Source organism: Lactuca sativa, chromosome 8 (assembly GCF_002870075.4).
Source record: "Lactuca sativa cultivar Salinas chromosome 8, Lsat_Salinas_v11, whole genome shotgun sequence".
NCBI classification, from domain to species: Eukaryota; Viridiplantae; Streptophyta; class Magnoliopsida; order Asterales; family Asteraceae; genus Lactuca; species Lactuca sativa.
Window position 1 is genome coordinate 39,734,539 of NC_056630.2, and position 16,554 is coordinate 39,751,092.

Sequence of the window (16,554 nt, forward strand, 5' to 3'; positions counted from 1 at the left end):
TAGACGATTCATTTGTAAGATGATTCACAAGAAAAAAATCCCAAAAAAACATCTTTATGATTCATTTTTAAGTAAATTAAGAAAAAATTCACTTTTATGACAATTTTAGTGAATAACAACAAAATCATTATATAAATGAATAATCGAGATGTTTTTTTGAGAAGTTTTTTCTTATGAATCATCTTACAAATGAATCATCTAATGATTCATTTTGTTTGTTCGTGAAAAAAATATGTAGAAAAAAAACTTCTTACCTTCCTACCAAAAATTTTCTTCTTATTTGATCTTGACTCTCTCTCTCTCTCTCTCTCTCTCTATATATATATATATATATATATATATATATATATATATATATATATATATATATATATATATATGGACACGAAGCCTTTCCTTTCGCGACGCTAATCCTTATCTGCATGGGATCTTTTCATTAACAAAAGACAAAACTGCAAAAATGGTCCCTGTGATTTTCAAAAATATCAAGTTTAGTCCCTAAGTTCAAATAACCTCACAGATGGTCCCTGTGGTTTCAAAACTTTTAACATTTGGTCCTTCCGACTAACTCTGTTACCATTTAGCCGTTAAGTAAGGGGTATTTTTGTCATTTCACTACCCAGGGACCATTTATGAGGTTTTGTATTACTTTTTTTAAAAACAAATAAATAAATAAATAAAATTTAATATACAAGGGTCCCACCTCTCTCTCGCTCTCTTTCTCTCTCTTTCTCTCTCTCTCTGTCTCTCTCTCTCTATCTCTGATTCACCAGTGGAAGAAACAACCACCGGAGATTTATCTTCTTTGACTCAAGAACACGTAACACTGCAGGGAAGAACAACGAACTGAAGAGCTCCATCTTTCCAACTTCATTAATCACAAACAGATCTGTATCTTCTTTGACCTGAAAATGAAATCGAAAATCAACTTCTTACTGAGAAATTGGAGATGAAGCTAAACGAACCTGTAACTCAGGCAAAGCTAATGATTCGAATGATGCTACATCGACTTTGTATCTTCCCACAGTAGGCCATCTAATGGACTCTACACTGCCATGGAAAACTTAATTAAAACCTAATTCGACGTTGAATGATGAAAAGATATGAAGAAATGGTTACCTGGAATTGTTAATAGAAGCAAGTGGAGCAGTGCAACCATCTAACGTAACCACCTCAAACCCTACCCTCTCGTCTTCTTGTCTGATCTCACCTGTTTTGTATCCCAAATTTCATGAGTAAACGAAGGTGAAAATCAAAACATATTTGAGCGATGAAAGGGTATGGAATGATAGGGCATTACGAGTGAAACCCTTGTATTTTCAAATTGGGATAGGAAGTTCTGAGATTCTCCAAAACCCTAGCGATCATAGTGGTTTTACCCACGCCCTGCGGAGTCGAAGGTATACAAAAGCGATTCAAAACAAATTCAGATTCAATTTGATTCATGAAGATATGGAATTAAATGATGAATGAGACATGGAATCTATACAACTTACAGGGGAGCCAATGACGAGAAAGAATTTTATACAAGTTATAGGAGAGGGAGATATATATATATATATATATATATATATATATATATATATATATATATATATATATATATATATATATATATAGAGAGAGAGAGAGAGAGAGAGAGAGAGAGGTGAGACCTTTGCATATTAAATTTTATTTATTTATTTATTTATTGGAAAAAAAGTAGTACAAAACCTCATAAATGGTTCATGTGTAGTGAAATGACAAAAATATCCCTTACTTAACGGCTAAATGGTAACGAAGTTAGCCAGAAGGACCAAATATTAAAAATTTTGAAACTACAGGGACCATCTGTGAGGTTTTTTGAAAGTATCTTTTATCTTTAATTATATAAATTAAATTCTAAATATTAAAATATTTGCCCTAAAATATATATCCAGTTTACGCAATATCAAAATACACCAATTTTATTATTTGCTCAAACAAACTTAGATTTATTTTAGGCATTTCGAATCTCATAGACTCAGTTTTAAAATGTAAATGAAAAAAGAATTAAAAATTATAATTTTAACTTTACAAATTATGACAAACTTTGGTCTTTCTTTGCAAACTATGACAAACTTTGATCTTTCTTTTCTTTTTAATTGCGCGCTTTTGATTGTTTCGAGATAGTTATTTGACTTTTTACTAATTGTTGACAATTGTTTTTTTTATTCAGAACGACTTTTTTTTCTTTTCAAAATTTTTTCAATATATACATATTTTTTATATAACCTTTTCTTCTTTTTTTATAACGTACTCTTCAAGAAAATAAATAAACATATGCTTAAAACTTTGCCAAAATTTAAAAATTAGACCCAAATTTTATATAGCACGCATACTCCTAATTTCAATCCCTATACCCCACATTTAATTTATAAATGTCCTAATTGTATAAACAATAACATAAGAGATTGAACGATTGTTATGGACTGCTCGTTGATACAATGCTTGAATTGTGGGTTGAAAATTTTGGAAACTGAACATAATTGTTAATAATAATGGACACTTTATAGTAAATTAGGCAGTGTAACACTCAGTTTCGGATTTGCTTCGTTGCTCGGGGCTGTAGCCCAATCATCGGTTGTCATGAGGCTTAGGGCCTTGGGAAAGGAAGGATTTGGCCCAATTCGGATGTGGGTGTCATAGTATAAGTGATCCAAGTTTTTGATTGTGTCTTCGGAGGCTAAGAGTATAATCGTAATTGGATATCTCGATATTTTATGGATTTTGGGTTTTGTTCGGGAGGTTTTAAGGTTTGGGGGTGTTGTTAGGAGTGTAGGGCTTCTCGCCACCTTTTCGTGGATATAAGGTTCGTCGGAAAATGACCTAGGATGAGGGAGTTATGGTATTTTGAAGTTTTGGTAGAATTGGCCCTTGGTGGAAAAAGATTGCACTTAGGACCCGTGCATGCAAAGGCGACATGCATGTGCGTACGCCCAACGTAATGTTGGAAAATAGAAACGAGAAGGTTTTGTGTTGTACGCCCAACGTACTGGAACTACGCCCAAAATAATGTGTAGGATCCCAAAACCCTAAGTTTTAGGGTTGGCTCACTATTTAAACACCTTAAGTCTCAGGTGTGAGCCTTTCTTTAATCCTCCATTGCCCTCCAACCCAAATCTCAAACCCTAGCCTCATCCAAGAGTGTTGTGAGCTATTTTTGTGCATCTTTGGTGGGTTTTGGTAGTTATTCAAGAAGAGGAAGCTTAGTGCAAGGTGGTGGTTCAAGGGAAGGCTTTTAGATCTCGACTCTATACTGCACTTTCAGCTCTTTGAAGGTAAAAGGTTCTTAGCTTGCTCATTAGCAGTTGAGATCTAAGATTATGTGGATTTTGGTACCATTTTGACCTCAAGAGTGAGATTTAGTGGTTGGACACCACTCCAGGAGCTTTAAGTTGCTACTCTTAGCAGTTTGTAAGGTCATAAGTTCATAAAAATGCTTTCCTGGTGTTTAGAATTGGTCCATGCATGTTCTTGTTTGGTCTTAATGGATTAAAATGGTTATTGGGTTCCATTGAGTCGTGTAAATGCATAAAGGTGCCGAATTTATGCATTAAGAGCTTAGTTGGAAGGTGTTTTGAGGTTTTGAGGGAAGGACTTAACGGATTAAGTCATAATATGAGTTTTGGAGAAACAACGGGTATGCCCCACGAAAGTCCATGTACGCCCCGCGTACTAAATCGAGGCCCCAATCTGTATCCTTGAGTATATCGAGCGTACCTAGGGGGTACGCCCCTTGTATGCGTATCTGTGGGCTTTTGGGCTTGCTCATGTTTGGGCTTCGGACATGGGTTTGGGTTTTGTGTGTTAGGCTTTATGGTAAGAGGGATCTCAGAATCTCGGACTCTTGTTTGGGTATGTCTAGTTGGGCCTAGGTTTTGTATTGGGCCTTTGTGGGCGTAATGGTTTTGGGCTTTAGTAGGTCCAATGGGGTTGGACCCTTGGGCATTTGAGATTTATTAGACTAGGAATCGTGGGCTTTAGGATAAGGCCCATAAGGGGGTAGGCCCAATTTGGAAAATTGGGCCATTAGTGGGCTTTTATGAATTTTATAGTTTTGGGCCTTTTGGTGTTGGGCTTGGGCTTTAGTTTTGGTCAGGGGTAAAATGGTCATTTTACCCCAAGTATGGATTATGGATCTCGGGTTGGGAACCCAATTGCTAATCGGGTGTTATTTTAGTATTGATAGCTCGGGAAGACGTTAGAGCAGCAACTAGGGATTTCTTTCAGTGAGCTTATGCATTCAGGGTGAGTCTCCTTTCGTGAAAGTTACGAGTCGAAAGCACCAACGCCAACCCTTTATTTATTGCATGATATGATGGTTGTCTGTGTGATCATTATCATCGTTTCTATATTGCTTGATGATTATGTGATTATTTGTGATATTATATAGTAGTGGTAGGGGCGAAATAGACCCCGTAACAGGTCGAAATAAACCGGAGGGTAGGTCGGGCACCCAGATATGCCTGAGAAGGGTAGGTCGGGCACCCATATATGCCTGAGAAGGGTAGGTCGAGCACCCAGCTATGCTCGACAGGGTAGATCGGGCACCCGAATATGCCTGACAATATGTTTGCATTATATATGGTATTTGGGGAACTCACTAAGCTTCGTGCTTATAGTTTGTGGTTTGGTTTCATGTACTTCCAGTTCGGAAGAAAAGGGACCGACTTGATCTCAACGCATACACCAGTGTTTTCTGCAATACGTGATTTTGGGATTCAACTCTGATAATTGTGTTACTTAGAAATGTTTTTAAATGTTTGGACAAAGTTACAATAGTGTTTTGATTATAATAAAAATGAAATTTTTATCCTTAATTTTTGGGATGTTACAAGTTGTAATCAGAGCCTTGGTTTGAGGGATTCAGGCATACTCTCGGGTGTGCCTGAATTCAAACTGAGGGTTTGGTGAAAGTTTTTATAAAATAAACATATAAATAAAAAGGAATTTCTCAACAAAGAAAGGGGTGTGATGCGTGCAATTGGCCGAGCTCAAGTAAGTGGTTCCCAAAATACCAATACATGCTATTATGTTATATGGTATGATTATTTGAATTACATGCTAGATTGGGGCTAAGGATCTGCTCAGTATTATATGATAAAGGAGATGCCTTCATATGCCTGATTGTATTAGCTTTTAGAATTGCATGTTTGTATGGTTTTCAGATCAGTGGATAAAATGGCTTAATTAGGGTATGATGGTTAGATTTTCCGTTGCCCGAATGCTGATTGCTTTGTGCTTTATGGGATTCTTAGTGATGTGGATCAACCGCTAGGTGAATATGTTAAGTCATGTGCGGCACAAGTTAAATAATCTAAGAGTGATGGATTTGACCCTATTATGCAACTTTTTTTTGAGTCCAACCGTTCTAGGGTTGAGTCTTTTATTCGAAGGATTATCTGATCACTGTTTCATGTGGCTATATTCATGAGGTAGTTGATTGATATTGGTGAGAGTCTTTCAGCAGCTGAGGTTAGGGTGAGGTCGGGAACCTAGGAGAGCCTAGGATATGCTTCAGTGGGTTAGTGGTGCGACTTAGTGAGGTTTGGTGCATTGGTGTAACACCCTGACTCTCAGATATTAATTTTACAACTTTATTTTCCTATTAAAAGGTTTACTCGACGAGTTGGATGCCCTGAATCATCGAGTAGGAACGTTTTTGGCCACGTGTTTAAGTGACTAACTCGCCGAGTTGGAAGCATGACTCGATGAGTTGGAGCTGGAGGATGAAACCCTAATTTCCGGGGTTTTGCATCCTATTTAAAGGGTCATTAGCCCGCCTTAGCCTCCCTTACAACCCCTTTGAGTCCAGAAACCCTAAAACACATTTTCTCTCCATATTTGTGTGTTTTAACCTTGGAAGGTGGATCTTGGTGAAAGGAGCTCGAAGATCAAGAAGCTTGAGGCAAGGAACGGTTGTGCATCTGAGTTCTACTCCAATTTAGCATCACTTGAAGGTAACAAGTCGTTACCTTGACTTTCCTCCTTTTAGATCTCTTCATGGTTAAGATTAGGGCTTCTCTAGCATGTATGATAGCCATTTTCGGGTATGGGCTAAGGTTTGAAGTTGCAACTTCAGATCTGAACTTATCTTGGCCTCTATAACTATAAAGTTTCCAGCTTTAGTAAGTATGAGCTATTCCCTTTGAGTTAAACCCCATTTTAAGCTTGGATTTGGTGTTCAAAGCCTTTAGAGCCCTGCATGGATGTAAAGTTTGCAACTTTACGTGATAAGCATGCTTTAGGAAGCTAGATATACCATTTGGAGCCTCGGAATGCCTCAAAATCATCTGGACAATAAGTGGACTGTATGAACTCGATGAGTCGGATAAGGAACTTGACGGGTTGGGAAGGGTTTCCCGTTGTTTGGTCTCATCATGGACTCAACTAGTCAGCAGAGGACTCGACGAGTCAGTTAGGGTTTCCCCGACTTCTGGACACGCATAGACTCGATGAGTTGGTCGGAAACTCGGAGATTCGGTGAGGGTTTTATGACCTTCTGAACTCTTAAGGAAATCGGTGAGTTGCTAGCTGCATCTGCACTCGACGAGTTGAGTCAACATGGACTGTTGACTTTGACTTGGACCAAGGGTTGACCGATTGACTTCTGGGGTTATTTTAGTAAATTGGAAATTTATGGAAATGGTCCTATGGTAAATACAAGTGGTGGAGTCCATGGTGGTGATTTGAGAGTTTGAGGTTACCACTTCAGTTCGACAATTGTGAGGTGAGTTCTCCTCACCATATCAACTGGGTCTAAGGCACCAATGTCGGCCGTTATCGGATTTGTATCCGGGTTTATTGCATAATATGCTCATTGATTTACATCCTGGTAGTTAGAATGGTGACATACTTAGTAACCTGGTTAGGTCGGTATCCTTGTATATAGGATGATGCTATGTTAGTGACCAGTTAGGTCTATATCCAGGTAATAGGATGTTGCTATGTTTAGTGATCTGTTAGATCGGTTTGACTGTTATATATGCTAGCGTATGATATTTATGTGTACATGTTTGTTGACTGGGGATTGGGTTGAGGCGGTCCTTCTTTGTGCTGAAGGCCAACATACCCAGGGCGGTCCAGATAAACTAAAGGCCCTTCAAAGGGGTTCAGTTAGGCTGAAGGCCCAGCGTGCAGTCTGGATAGGCTGTAGGCCCTGCGAAGCGGTCTAGACGTGTCGAAGGCTCGGAGAGCGGTCTAAATAGGCTGAAGGCTTGTGAGGCGGTCCAGTCAAGCTGAAGGCTCATTATGCATGCTGTTTGATTATATGTTTGTATGATATGGTTATATCTGTATGTCGTTGGTATTTTGGGGGTAACTCACTAAGCCTTCGAGCTTACATTTATCAATTATTGTTTCAGGTACTTTTGATGATCGTGGAAAGGCGAAGGAGTGATCGTACAACTCCTAGTGTTTCATGTTTTTATAATTTGATTCTGGGATGCTCTGACATTATACTATTTTGGAAACATGTTTTGAAATAACCTTGGTTTTGAAGATGTTTGAAAAAGTTTTAATTTGACATGATTTTTTATGGATGTTACAAGTTGGTATCAGAGCCTTGGTTTGAGTGAATTGGAGGAAACACTTGCATGTCTCCAGTCTCAAACTGAGGACAAGATTTCAAATCGATTTTTTAAAAATGTTTTCAATATAATAAAGGAGGATGCAAGTGTACGATCACCCGGAGCTCGCGAATAGACCCCGAAATACCTTACGGATTATTTGATTTATGTGATATGTTAGAACAACGTGCTAATACTAGACTAAGGATCTTCAGGAACTGCATGATAGAATTGCCTGATTATATGATGCCTGATAGCCTAGGTTTTTCCTTATATGAGATTGACATCATTACTATAGTTGCTTAGTGTATGCATCACGACCGTACATAATTAAAATCTTATAGCCTGAGAATATTTGGTTTAACTTCATTTCTTGTTCCTTGTTTGGTTGTGGGCTTATGTAACACTGTAAATTTTCAAACAAAATTTTCATTTTAAAATCATATAAATCTCATAATGCATTTCACAAAATCTGATGGTCAAGGCCGAGCATCAAAGGGCGCATGCAAAGTTGCAGCCTCTAGAGATTCTCATGTGGAAATGGGAACCAATCATGATGGACTTCATTACCAAGTTGCCGAGGACGGTGAAGGGATTTGATTCTATATGGGTCATCGTGAATCGATTGACCAAGAGTGCCCATTTCTTGGCCATACGGGAAAGTTCGTCGGCCGAGAAGCTGGCCGGCGTGTATGCCCACAAGATCGTTGCTCGCCACGGAGTTTCGATCTCTATTGTTTCCGACCGAGATGTTAGATTCACCTACATCTTCTAGCAGAAGTTCCACGAGGAGCTGGGCACGTGGCTACATTTTAGCACAACTTATCATCCGCAGACCGACGATCAGAGTGAGCGGACTATACAGACCCTCGAGGACATGTTGAGGGCTTGCGTCATCGACTTCGGTGGGAGCTGGGATTCCCACCTACCCCTTGCAGATTTCGCCTACAATAACAATTATCATTCCAGTATTGGTGCCCCACCTTTTGAGCTGTTGTACGGGCGGAGATGTCGCACACTGTCTGTTGGGGTGAGGTTGGTCATAGAGTGATGGGGCAGACAGAGGTAGTTTTGCAAACTACCGAGAAGATTCAGCAGATTAGACATCGGTTGTAGACCGCACAGAGTAGACAAAAGAGCTACACCAACCGGCGCCAATTAAAATTAGAGTTTCAGGTCGGTGACATTGTTCTCCTGAAGGTGTCGCCCTGGAAAGGTGTGATCTGCTTCAGGATGAGGGGGAAATTGGGCCCTCGATACATTGGTCCGCTTAGGGTCATTGCTAAGGTTGGCAAGGTGGCATATAGACTAGAACTACCGGAGGAGCTTAGTCTAATCCACAACACTTTCCATGTGTCCTAGTTGCAGAAGTGTGTATTAGATGAGACAATAGTAGTGTCCTTGGAGGACATATAGGTCGATGAGCGCCTGAATTATATAGAGAGAATAGTAGCCATACTGTAAAGGAAGGTGAAGGTTTTGTGGAACAAGGAAGTGCCTTTGGTAAAGGTACAATGGGAGCACCGAAGACGGTAAGAGTGGACTTGGGAGCCGGAGGCTGAGATGTGGGAGCACTATCCGGAGTTGTTCACCGTAGCGGACTTGAAAGACGAAGTCTAGTTCAAGTGGGGGATAATTGTAACACCTTGACTCTCACGTATTAATTTTATAGCTTTATTTTCATATTTAAAGGTCTACTCGACGAGTCGGATTCCCTGACTCGTCAAGTAGGAACGTTTTTGGCCACGTGTTTAAGTGACCAACTCGTCGAGTCGGAGGCATGACGCGACGAGTTGCAGCTGGAGGATGAATGAAAGACCCTTTCTTTAAACTTAAAAATATTACTCCAAACATGCTACATGCATATTCATAAACAAATTTTACATATATGGTCTTATTACAAAGCCAAAGCCAAAGTGATACGAGTCATTCTCTACATGGCTAAAGGCACAAAGCCAATACCAAAGTGATACGAGACATGCTCTACATGGCCAAAGGCTTCATACCAATACCAAAGTGATGCTTAGTCATTCACTTCATGGTCAAAGGTATAGCTCCATTATCATAATAACACGGGAAAGCGCATTGCACATATAACATATAACATACAATTGTCCCTATATTGAACTCACTGTGAAATAACCTAATGATCAAATGTTAATTTGGGCAGCACTTTGTGTCTAAAAATTACTTTCTTTGACGAAATCGGGGTTTTTGTTGAAAACCGAGCTTTATGTGGGTTGAGTTTCGACGGAAAATATTATTTTCTCATGGTTTTCGGTGCTCCAGGGCTTGCTTCGGGTGTTGGGGTAGTTCCCTAGGCTTCGGGGGTTGTTAGGGTAATTTGAGAGAGATTAGAGGGTGAAAGAGAGTGAAAATCGTAAACAAAGTTCAGCATTACGTTGGGAGTAATTTTCAGTACGCGGGTCGTATTGCGTAGCGGTGCTCTATGCTGAGCGTAAACCTAGTACGCGACGCGTAGAGTGATGCGTGGCATCAGTTCGGTTCCCGGACCTCGGATGTGTCAAGGTTGTATGATGTGTGTCCTCCATCCAAAAAAGGAGGCGACGTGGCCAACTCCGGACCTAGCTTCCGAGTATGAGCGGCGTACTCTAAGTACGCTGGGCGTACTGCTTCGGATAAACCTCGATGTTTGTGCCTAGAACTTAAAAAATTCATATCTTTCACGTACGAGCTTCGTTTTTGATGTTCTTTATATCCACGCATAGGTGAGATTATAATCTACAATGTTCGTTTAGACTCCGTCGGCTAATTTTGAATTCATTTTTAGTATTATATTTTTAACAGGCCGGGATAGGAAAAGTCTATTAAAAATTCATAACTTCTTCATCTGACGTCCATTTTCGTCTGTCTTTTTACCGTTGAACTAATATTAACAAAATCTTCGATTCTCGTTTAGGTTATGTTGGCTAAAAATTGCTTGATCTAAGATTCGAGTTCCGGGATGCATACTATTATGCTGAATCTTAGAAAAATCATAACTTCCTCATACGAATTCAAATTTGGATGTTCTTTTTATGAAAGTTCTCGATTTAACGAATACTATGACTTTCATTTAGATCATTAAGGCTAAAAAGTAGTTTATCATAAACTCACTTTTTACATAATATGACGTCGTGTCGGTTTTGTCGTGAAACTTCAATAAGTCATAACTTCTTCGTTTTAACTTGGATTATACGAGTCGTCTCCTCCTTCTGCATATGACTTTTATCGATCCTAGAGCGCTTTCATTCTTTCTTGTACAATTTGAATCTTATCAGTGGTGTCTTGAATCATTTCAGGACCACCAAGGAGTTTCTGTCTTACATCACGTCAACATAATGGAGTACGGCATTTACTCCCATATAGTGATTTATATACCTTCAATATATTTTCTACTATTTAAAGTATTCTCTACTTCTGACCATCTCTCTAGGGATAATAATTTGTGCTAAGAGTGACACGAGATCTCAATTCACATTGCATACTTACCCAAGAATGATAAGTGAAGCTACTATCACGATCGGAAAGAATCTTTAGCGGTACACCATGTCTCGCAACAGTTTCATCCATGTATACTTGTGTGTATTTCTCCATTGGATTTGTTTCACGCATGGCAAGAAAATGTGCACTCTTAGTTAGTCGGTCGACAATTATCTAAATGTTATCATTATGTCTAGAAGTATTTGGCAATTGGAGCATCACTAGACATAAAGCCAATTCAGAATTCTATTTGCCTATCCGGGGGAAGTCCATGCAAATCATCAGGGAAAACATCAGGATATTCATTAACAACGGGAACATCATTTACAGTTTTCTTCCCCTCTTTTGAGATATCAATTGTATAGATAAGTAGAATACCCCTTCAATATAAGTTTACGAGTTTTTAGGAAAGAGATTATTTTTTAGATTTTAAGTCTTTGTTTATAGTAGACATAAAATAGAATCTTCCCTTCGATAGGGATGTGTACCATCTTTTGGTAACACAAGAGTTCTGCGTGGTTCTTTGACAACCAATCCATGCCGAGAATAATATCAAAGTTGGGCAAGGAGATACAAATCAGGTTAGCAAGAAAATTATAACCTTCAATTTCTATGACACAATCTCTATAGACTTTATCAGCTAGTAATGATACACTTCCTACGGTATCTACATGAAATGATTGGGCGAATGTATAACAAGCAATTTGAAAAGAATGCACAAATTCATGAGACACAAAAGAATCTGAGGCATCAGAATCAAATAAGATGTGAGCAGGTCTAGAGTTGACGAGAAATGAACCAGTCACAACATTCAGGTCTTCGCGTGCCACCTCTATGGTAATCTGAAATGTATAACCTTTAGCTTTTGGCTTGCCAAACGATTTTCAAACTCTTCAAACTTCTTAGTTGATGGCGGTGCTCAAACCTGCACTCACTCTTCATTCTCTATTGGGCTTTCAGTTCTAATCTCCGAGTTAAAAACTCAATTCTCATTACAGACTCTTGCTCCTTCTTAAATTTGATTTATAGACTCAACCCAAGATACGGTCTTCACTTTTTCTACAACAACAATTCGAATGGTCATATTCTAATGACCTTTGATTTCATAATGCAAAAGACACACAACGAATCATACTCTTATTTCTATTAGTCAAACACTATCATAGAAGAAACCTTCCTTCATGTTCTAATGTGATATAATATCTTTATAACTAGTAGCATTTCTAGCTAATGGTTCTAATGTTATACTTTTATCGACTACCTCGACCATCTCCTTCTTCAATCTTCCGATTGAAGTTTCATCGCTACATAAGACATGGTTCTCCGAACCAATCAATTTACTTCGCAGATCTATATTAGTCGGACTCGATTCTTTATGACCACTAAGGTCTGAACGAAAATCATTTTCTTAGTCATCACCAAAACGAAGGTAATGACATACTTGAACAAAAACGGAATCGATTACTAGCTTCTTGGTAACCTTATGACTTTCCCTAATCCAAGTGTGAGTGCTGTGCTTCCAGTAGTATAGGCCTCTACTACTTTTCACACCTACTCATACTCGTCCCAAGTATTATCTCGCAGTTTTCCAAGTCACCATTCAAAAGTTTTCACAAAGAAACTTATCACACATGAATGTGTTTAAACAAGTATATACAACAATTTCTCCTAGACTCAACTAGGGATTTCGCATTTCTATCAACCATATCTTGAATTTCTTATACTCGCCTTCTAGAATTCTTTTACACATATGCTTGATCTAACATATCCTAATATTTTTCCTAGGTAGATAGGAATTTCACTTCTAAATTCTTCATATAAATTCTTTCTCGGGTAGTTTCTTCTCTGCAAGACACACTACACCAGAATTTACTCTAGTAATGTGGAGACAAACGGTCTCTAACTATCTGCATCATCTCCTAACTCATGCAAGTCACCATGCACATTTATTCATTTCATGACATTGTCATTCCTTTATATGAGACAATTTTCTTCTCATAAGTGTATCTTTTAAGTCTATTTCATAGGAATATGTTCTAGGCAGAATGCATTTTAACTACATCTCAACATGTTCTACTAGCTTCGACTTGGTTCTCTGTCATTCCTAACGGCAACATCTCTTCTCATACAACACTATGAGTGTATATCTTCTTCAACTATGTACTCTACCTTACTCTGACTAGTAAGTCATTCAGCCTTTCACAACTAAGTGACTCATTTCACCATCCTAATCATGTATGTTAAAGTCGGCTTAACACACTATACAACTTTCATAAGGATGTGATAGAAGTCAATTGTTACTCGGTATTATTAAATACTAAGTCTGAGCGTCTTGTATAGGGTTACATATAAGCTCTTACTATACCACTCGAGTTGGATACTACATTACAATGTTAAACAAGGTCTTGGCCTATTGAGTCAGAAAACTTTGTTAGCCTTTCCTTTAATCTCCATTGAATTCTTCTTAATCTTGCACACCATCAATTTCGATATCGTCGAAGTATTTACCACCATCTTCAGCTCTTCTAACTCTGTAAGCAATCATTGCTTCAATCTGGCCAGCGGTGGAACAACTTCATGGAATACACCGAAACATTCACCTCGTCCAGATGTAATTCAAACACATAAAATTTTCTATTCCATATCAAGGTCGGCAACATACCTAAAACTTCCTCAAGTAATAGCAATATAGGTAAGCTACCTAAGGCATGCTATATTATTAATCATTTAGCACATATTATTATATAAGGCATATATCCTAAAATATTCTAGTGCTTGAGTCTATTTAATATTAATTTAGGTATTCAACCTAAAGTATACTTGACACACATTGTACCATCATTACTTAGTAATTCAATTTTAAGCCTAGAAATCCTCACAATTCCTAGTTCGGTTAAACTAATGCTCTAAACATTTTTAAGTAACTTAGTACTTTAAAATATTAAGATTTATCATTACCCAATACCCCACTTAATTCTTTCCTATTGTTTGTATCCATACACTCATAATGAATCCGTTAATATATTGAACTTTCGACGGTTTAAGTCTAAATACCAATCTATAGTATTTAGTTCACTTAAACTACTGGTCTGATACCATGACTGAAAGACCCCTTCTCTAAACTTAACATTATTACTCCAAACATGCTACATGCATATTCATAAACATATTTGACATATATGGTCGTATTACAAAAGACTGGATACAAACCGACTAACGAGGTTTTTACAAAGTTTTGTGTGTGTGTGTGTGTGTGTGTGTGTATATATATATATATATATATATATATATATATATATATATATATATATATATATTACATAACTACCCAATAATTTATACACTAATTACAAAAGTGATAATATTAACTATTCTAAATCTTCAAACAGTACATGTCTATACTGGATACTTATTACATGCAATAGTTAAACACCGAGAGGGATAAGCAGTGACGCTTAGTGAGTTCAATAACAGTTACAATATAACGTTATGCAATATATATATATATATATATATATATATATATATATATATATATCCATATGACAGAAGCAAAGAGGAACAAAGAACAACAAAGACATATGTGTATCATATGACATGCTTTCCATATCAACAAATGATCTGATTCAAAGTTTTACAATCAATGAGATACAACAATTTCAACATGATATACATAAATAAGACTTCAGACCAAGTGGCACAGAAAATACAATTTCGGATTATCATTTTGCTAGAATATACAAACTTTTAGCCCTACCTAGCATTCTACCAATACCAAAGTGATACGAGTCATTATCTACATGGCCAAAGGCACAAAGCCAATAACAAAGTGATACGAGACATGCTCTACATGGTCAAAGGCTTCATACCAATACAAAAGTGATGCTTAGTCATTTACTTCATAGTCAAAGGTATAGCTCCATTATCATAATAACACATGAAAGAACATTGCACATATAACACATAACATACAATTGTCCCTATATTGAACTCACCGTGAAATAATCGAATTTTAAAATGATAATTTGGGAAGCACTTCGTTTCTAAAAATGACTTTCTTTGACGAAACCGGGGTTTTTTTTTTGAAAACCGGGCTTTATGTGGGCAGAGTTTCAACTAGAAATATTATTTTCTCGAGATTTTCGGTGCTCCGGGGCTTGCTTCGGGTGTTAGGGTAGTTCCCTAGGCTTCGTGGATTGTTCGGGTAATTTGAGAGAGTATAAAGGATGAAAGAGAGTGAAAATTGTAAACAAATTTTGGAAGGCTCACTTCTTATTTATAGTACCCGAAGTTCAGCATTACGTTGGGCGTAATTTTCAGTACTTGGGGCGTACTGCGTAGCGGTGCTCTACACTGAGCGTAAACCTAGTACGCGGCGCGTAGAGTGATGCGTGACATCTGTTCGGTTCCCGGACCTCGGACGTGTCAAGAGTGTATGATGTGTGTCCTCCATCCGAAGAAAGAGGTGACGTGGCCAACTCCAGACCTAGGTTCCGAGTACGCGAGGCATACTCTAAGTACGTTGGGCGTACTACTTCGGATAAGCCTCGATGTTTGTGCCTAAAACTTCAAAAAATCATATCTTTCACGTACGAGCTCCATTTTTGACGTTCTTTATATCCACGCGTAGGTGAGATTATAATATACAACTTTCATTTAGACTCTGTCGGCTAATTTTGACTTCATTTTTAGTATTATATTTTTAACAGGTCGAGACAGGAAAAGTCCGTTAACAATTCACAACTTCTTCATCTAACGTCCGTTTTCGTCTGTCTTTTTACCGTTGAACTAATATCAACAAGATCTTCGATTTTCGTTTAGGTTATGTTGGCTAAAAATTGCCCGATCTAAGATTCGAGTTCCGGGCTGCATACTGCTATGTTGAATCTTAGAAAAATCATAACTTCCTCATACGAAGTCAAATTTGGACGTTCTTTTTATGAAATTTCTTGGTTTAACGAATACTACGACTTTCATTAAGATAAGTAAGGCTAAATAGTAGTTTATCGTAAACTCACTTTTTCATCATATGGCGTTGTGTCGGTTCTGTCGCGAAACTTCAATAAGTCATAAGTTCTTCGTTATAACTTGAATTTCAGTGAGGTTTTCGTCTAAATGTTTCTAACAAGATAATTTACAACTTTCAGTAACATTCTTTTTACTTATTTCCTACTTAAATTTTGCATTTTCGTTAATTTCAATATTTGACTTTTGATTGGAATCTCATAAGACTTCCAATACTTCCTGAATGATTCTAAACATAGTTTTACTTCAAATCTCATAAAACTATCTTGTTAGAACTCAATGCTCAAAAGCATATAATATTTAATAATATTCATTTTTAAACTAACAAAACACGATAACTAAACGTGTATGTTATAATGAAACCCTAATTTCCGGGTTTTTGCACCCTATTTAAAGGGTCATTAGCCCCCCTTAGCCTCCCTTACAGCCCCTTTGAGTCCAGAAACTCTAAAATGTG

General features: G+C 37.7%; 1 protein-coding gene across 1 annotated transcript; it reads right to left on the reverse strand.

Annotated features, from left to right (window-relative positions):
* Window positions 1-755: 755 nt before the first annotated feature.
* Window positions 756-1,446, reverse strand: LOC111914245 (uncharacterized). The gene is made up of 4 exons (XM_052766362.1): window positions 1,303-1,446; window positions 1,120-1,214; window positions 966-1,050; window positions 756-905 (listed from the first exon to the last, which is right to left on the reverse strand). Exons 1-4 carry the CDS (start codon window positions 1,444-1,446, stop codon window positions 756-758), a joined length of 474 nt encoding a protein of 157 aa, XP_052622322.1.
* Window positions 1,447-16,554: the final 15,108 nt, after the last annotated feature.

What these genes read in the sequence shown, in the direction of transcription:
- LOC111914245 (XM_052766362.1), bottom strand. Translation starts at nt 1,446, where the DNA reads ATGAATCAAATTGAATCTGAATTTGTTTTGAATCGCTTTTGTATACCT. An exon ending in TGAAAATACAAGGGTTTCAC is followed by an intron (nt 1,215 to 1,302) that starts TCGTAATGCCCT and finishes TTGGGATACAAA; the next exon opens with ACAGGTGAGATCAGACAAGA. An exon ending in TAGCTTTGCCTGAGTTACAG is followed by an intron (nt 906 to 965) that starts GTTCGTTTAGCT and finishes TTTCATTTTCAG; the next exon opens with GTCAAAGAAGATACAGATCT.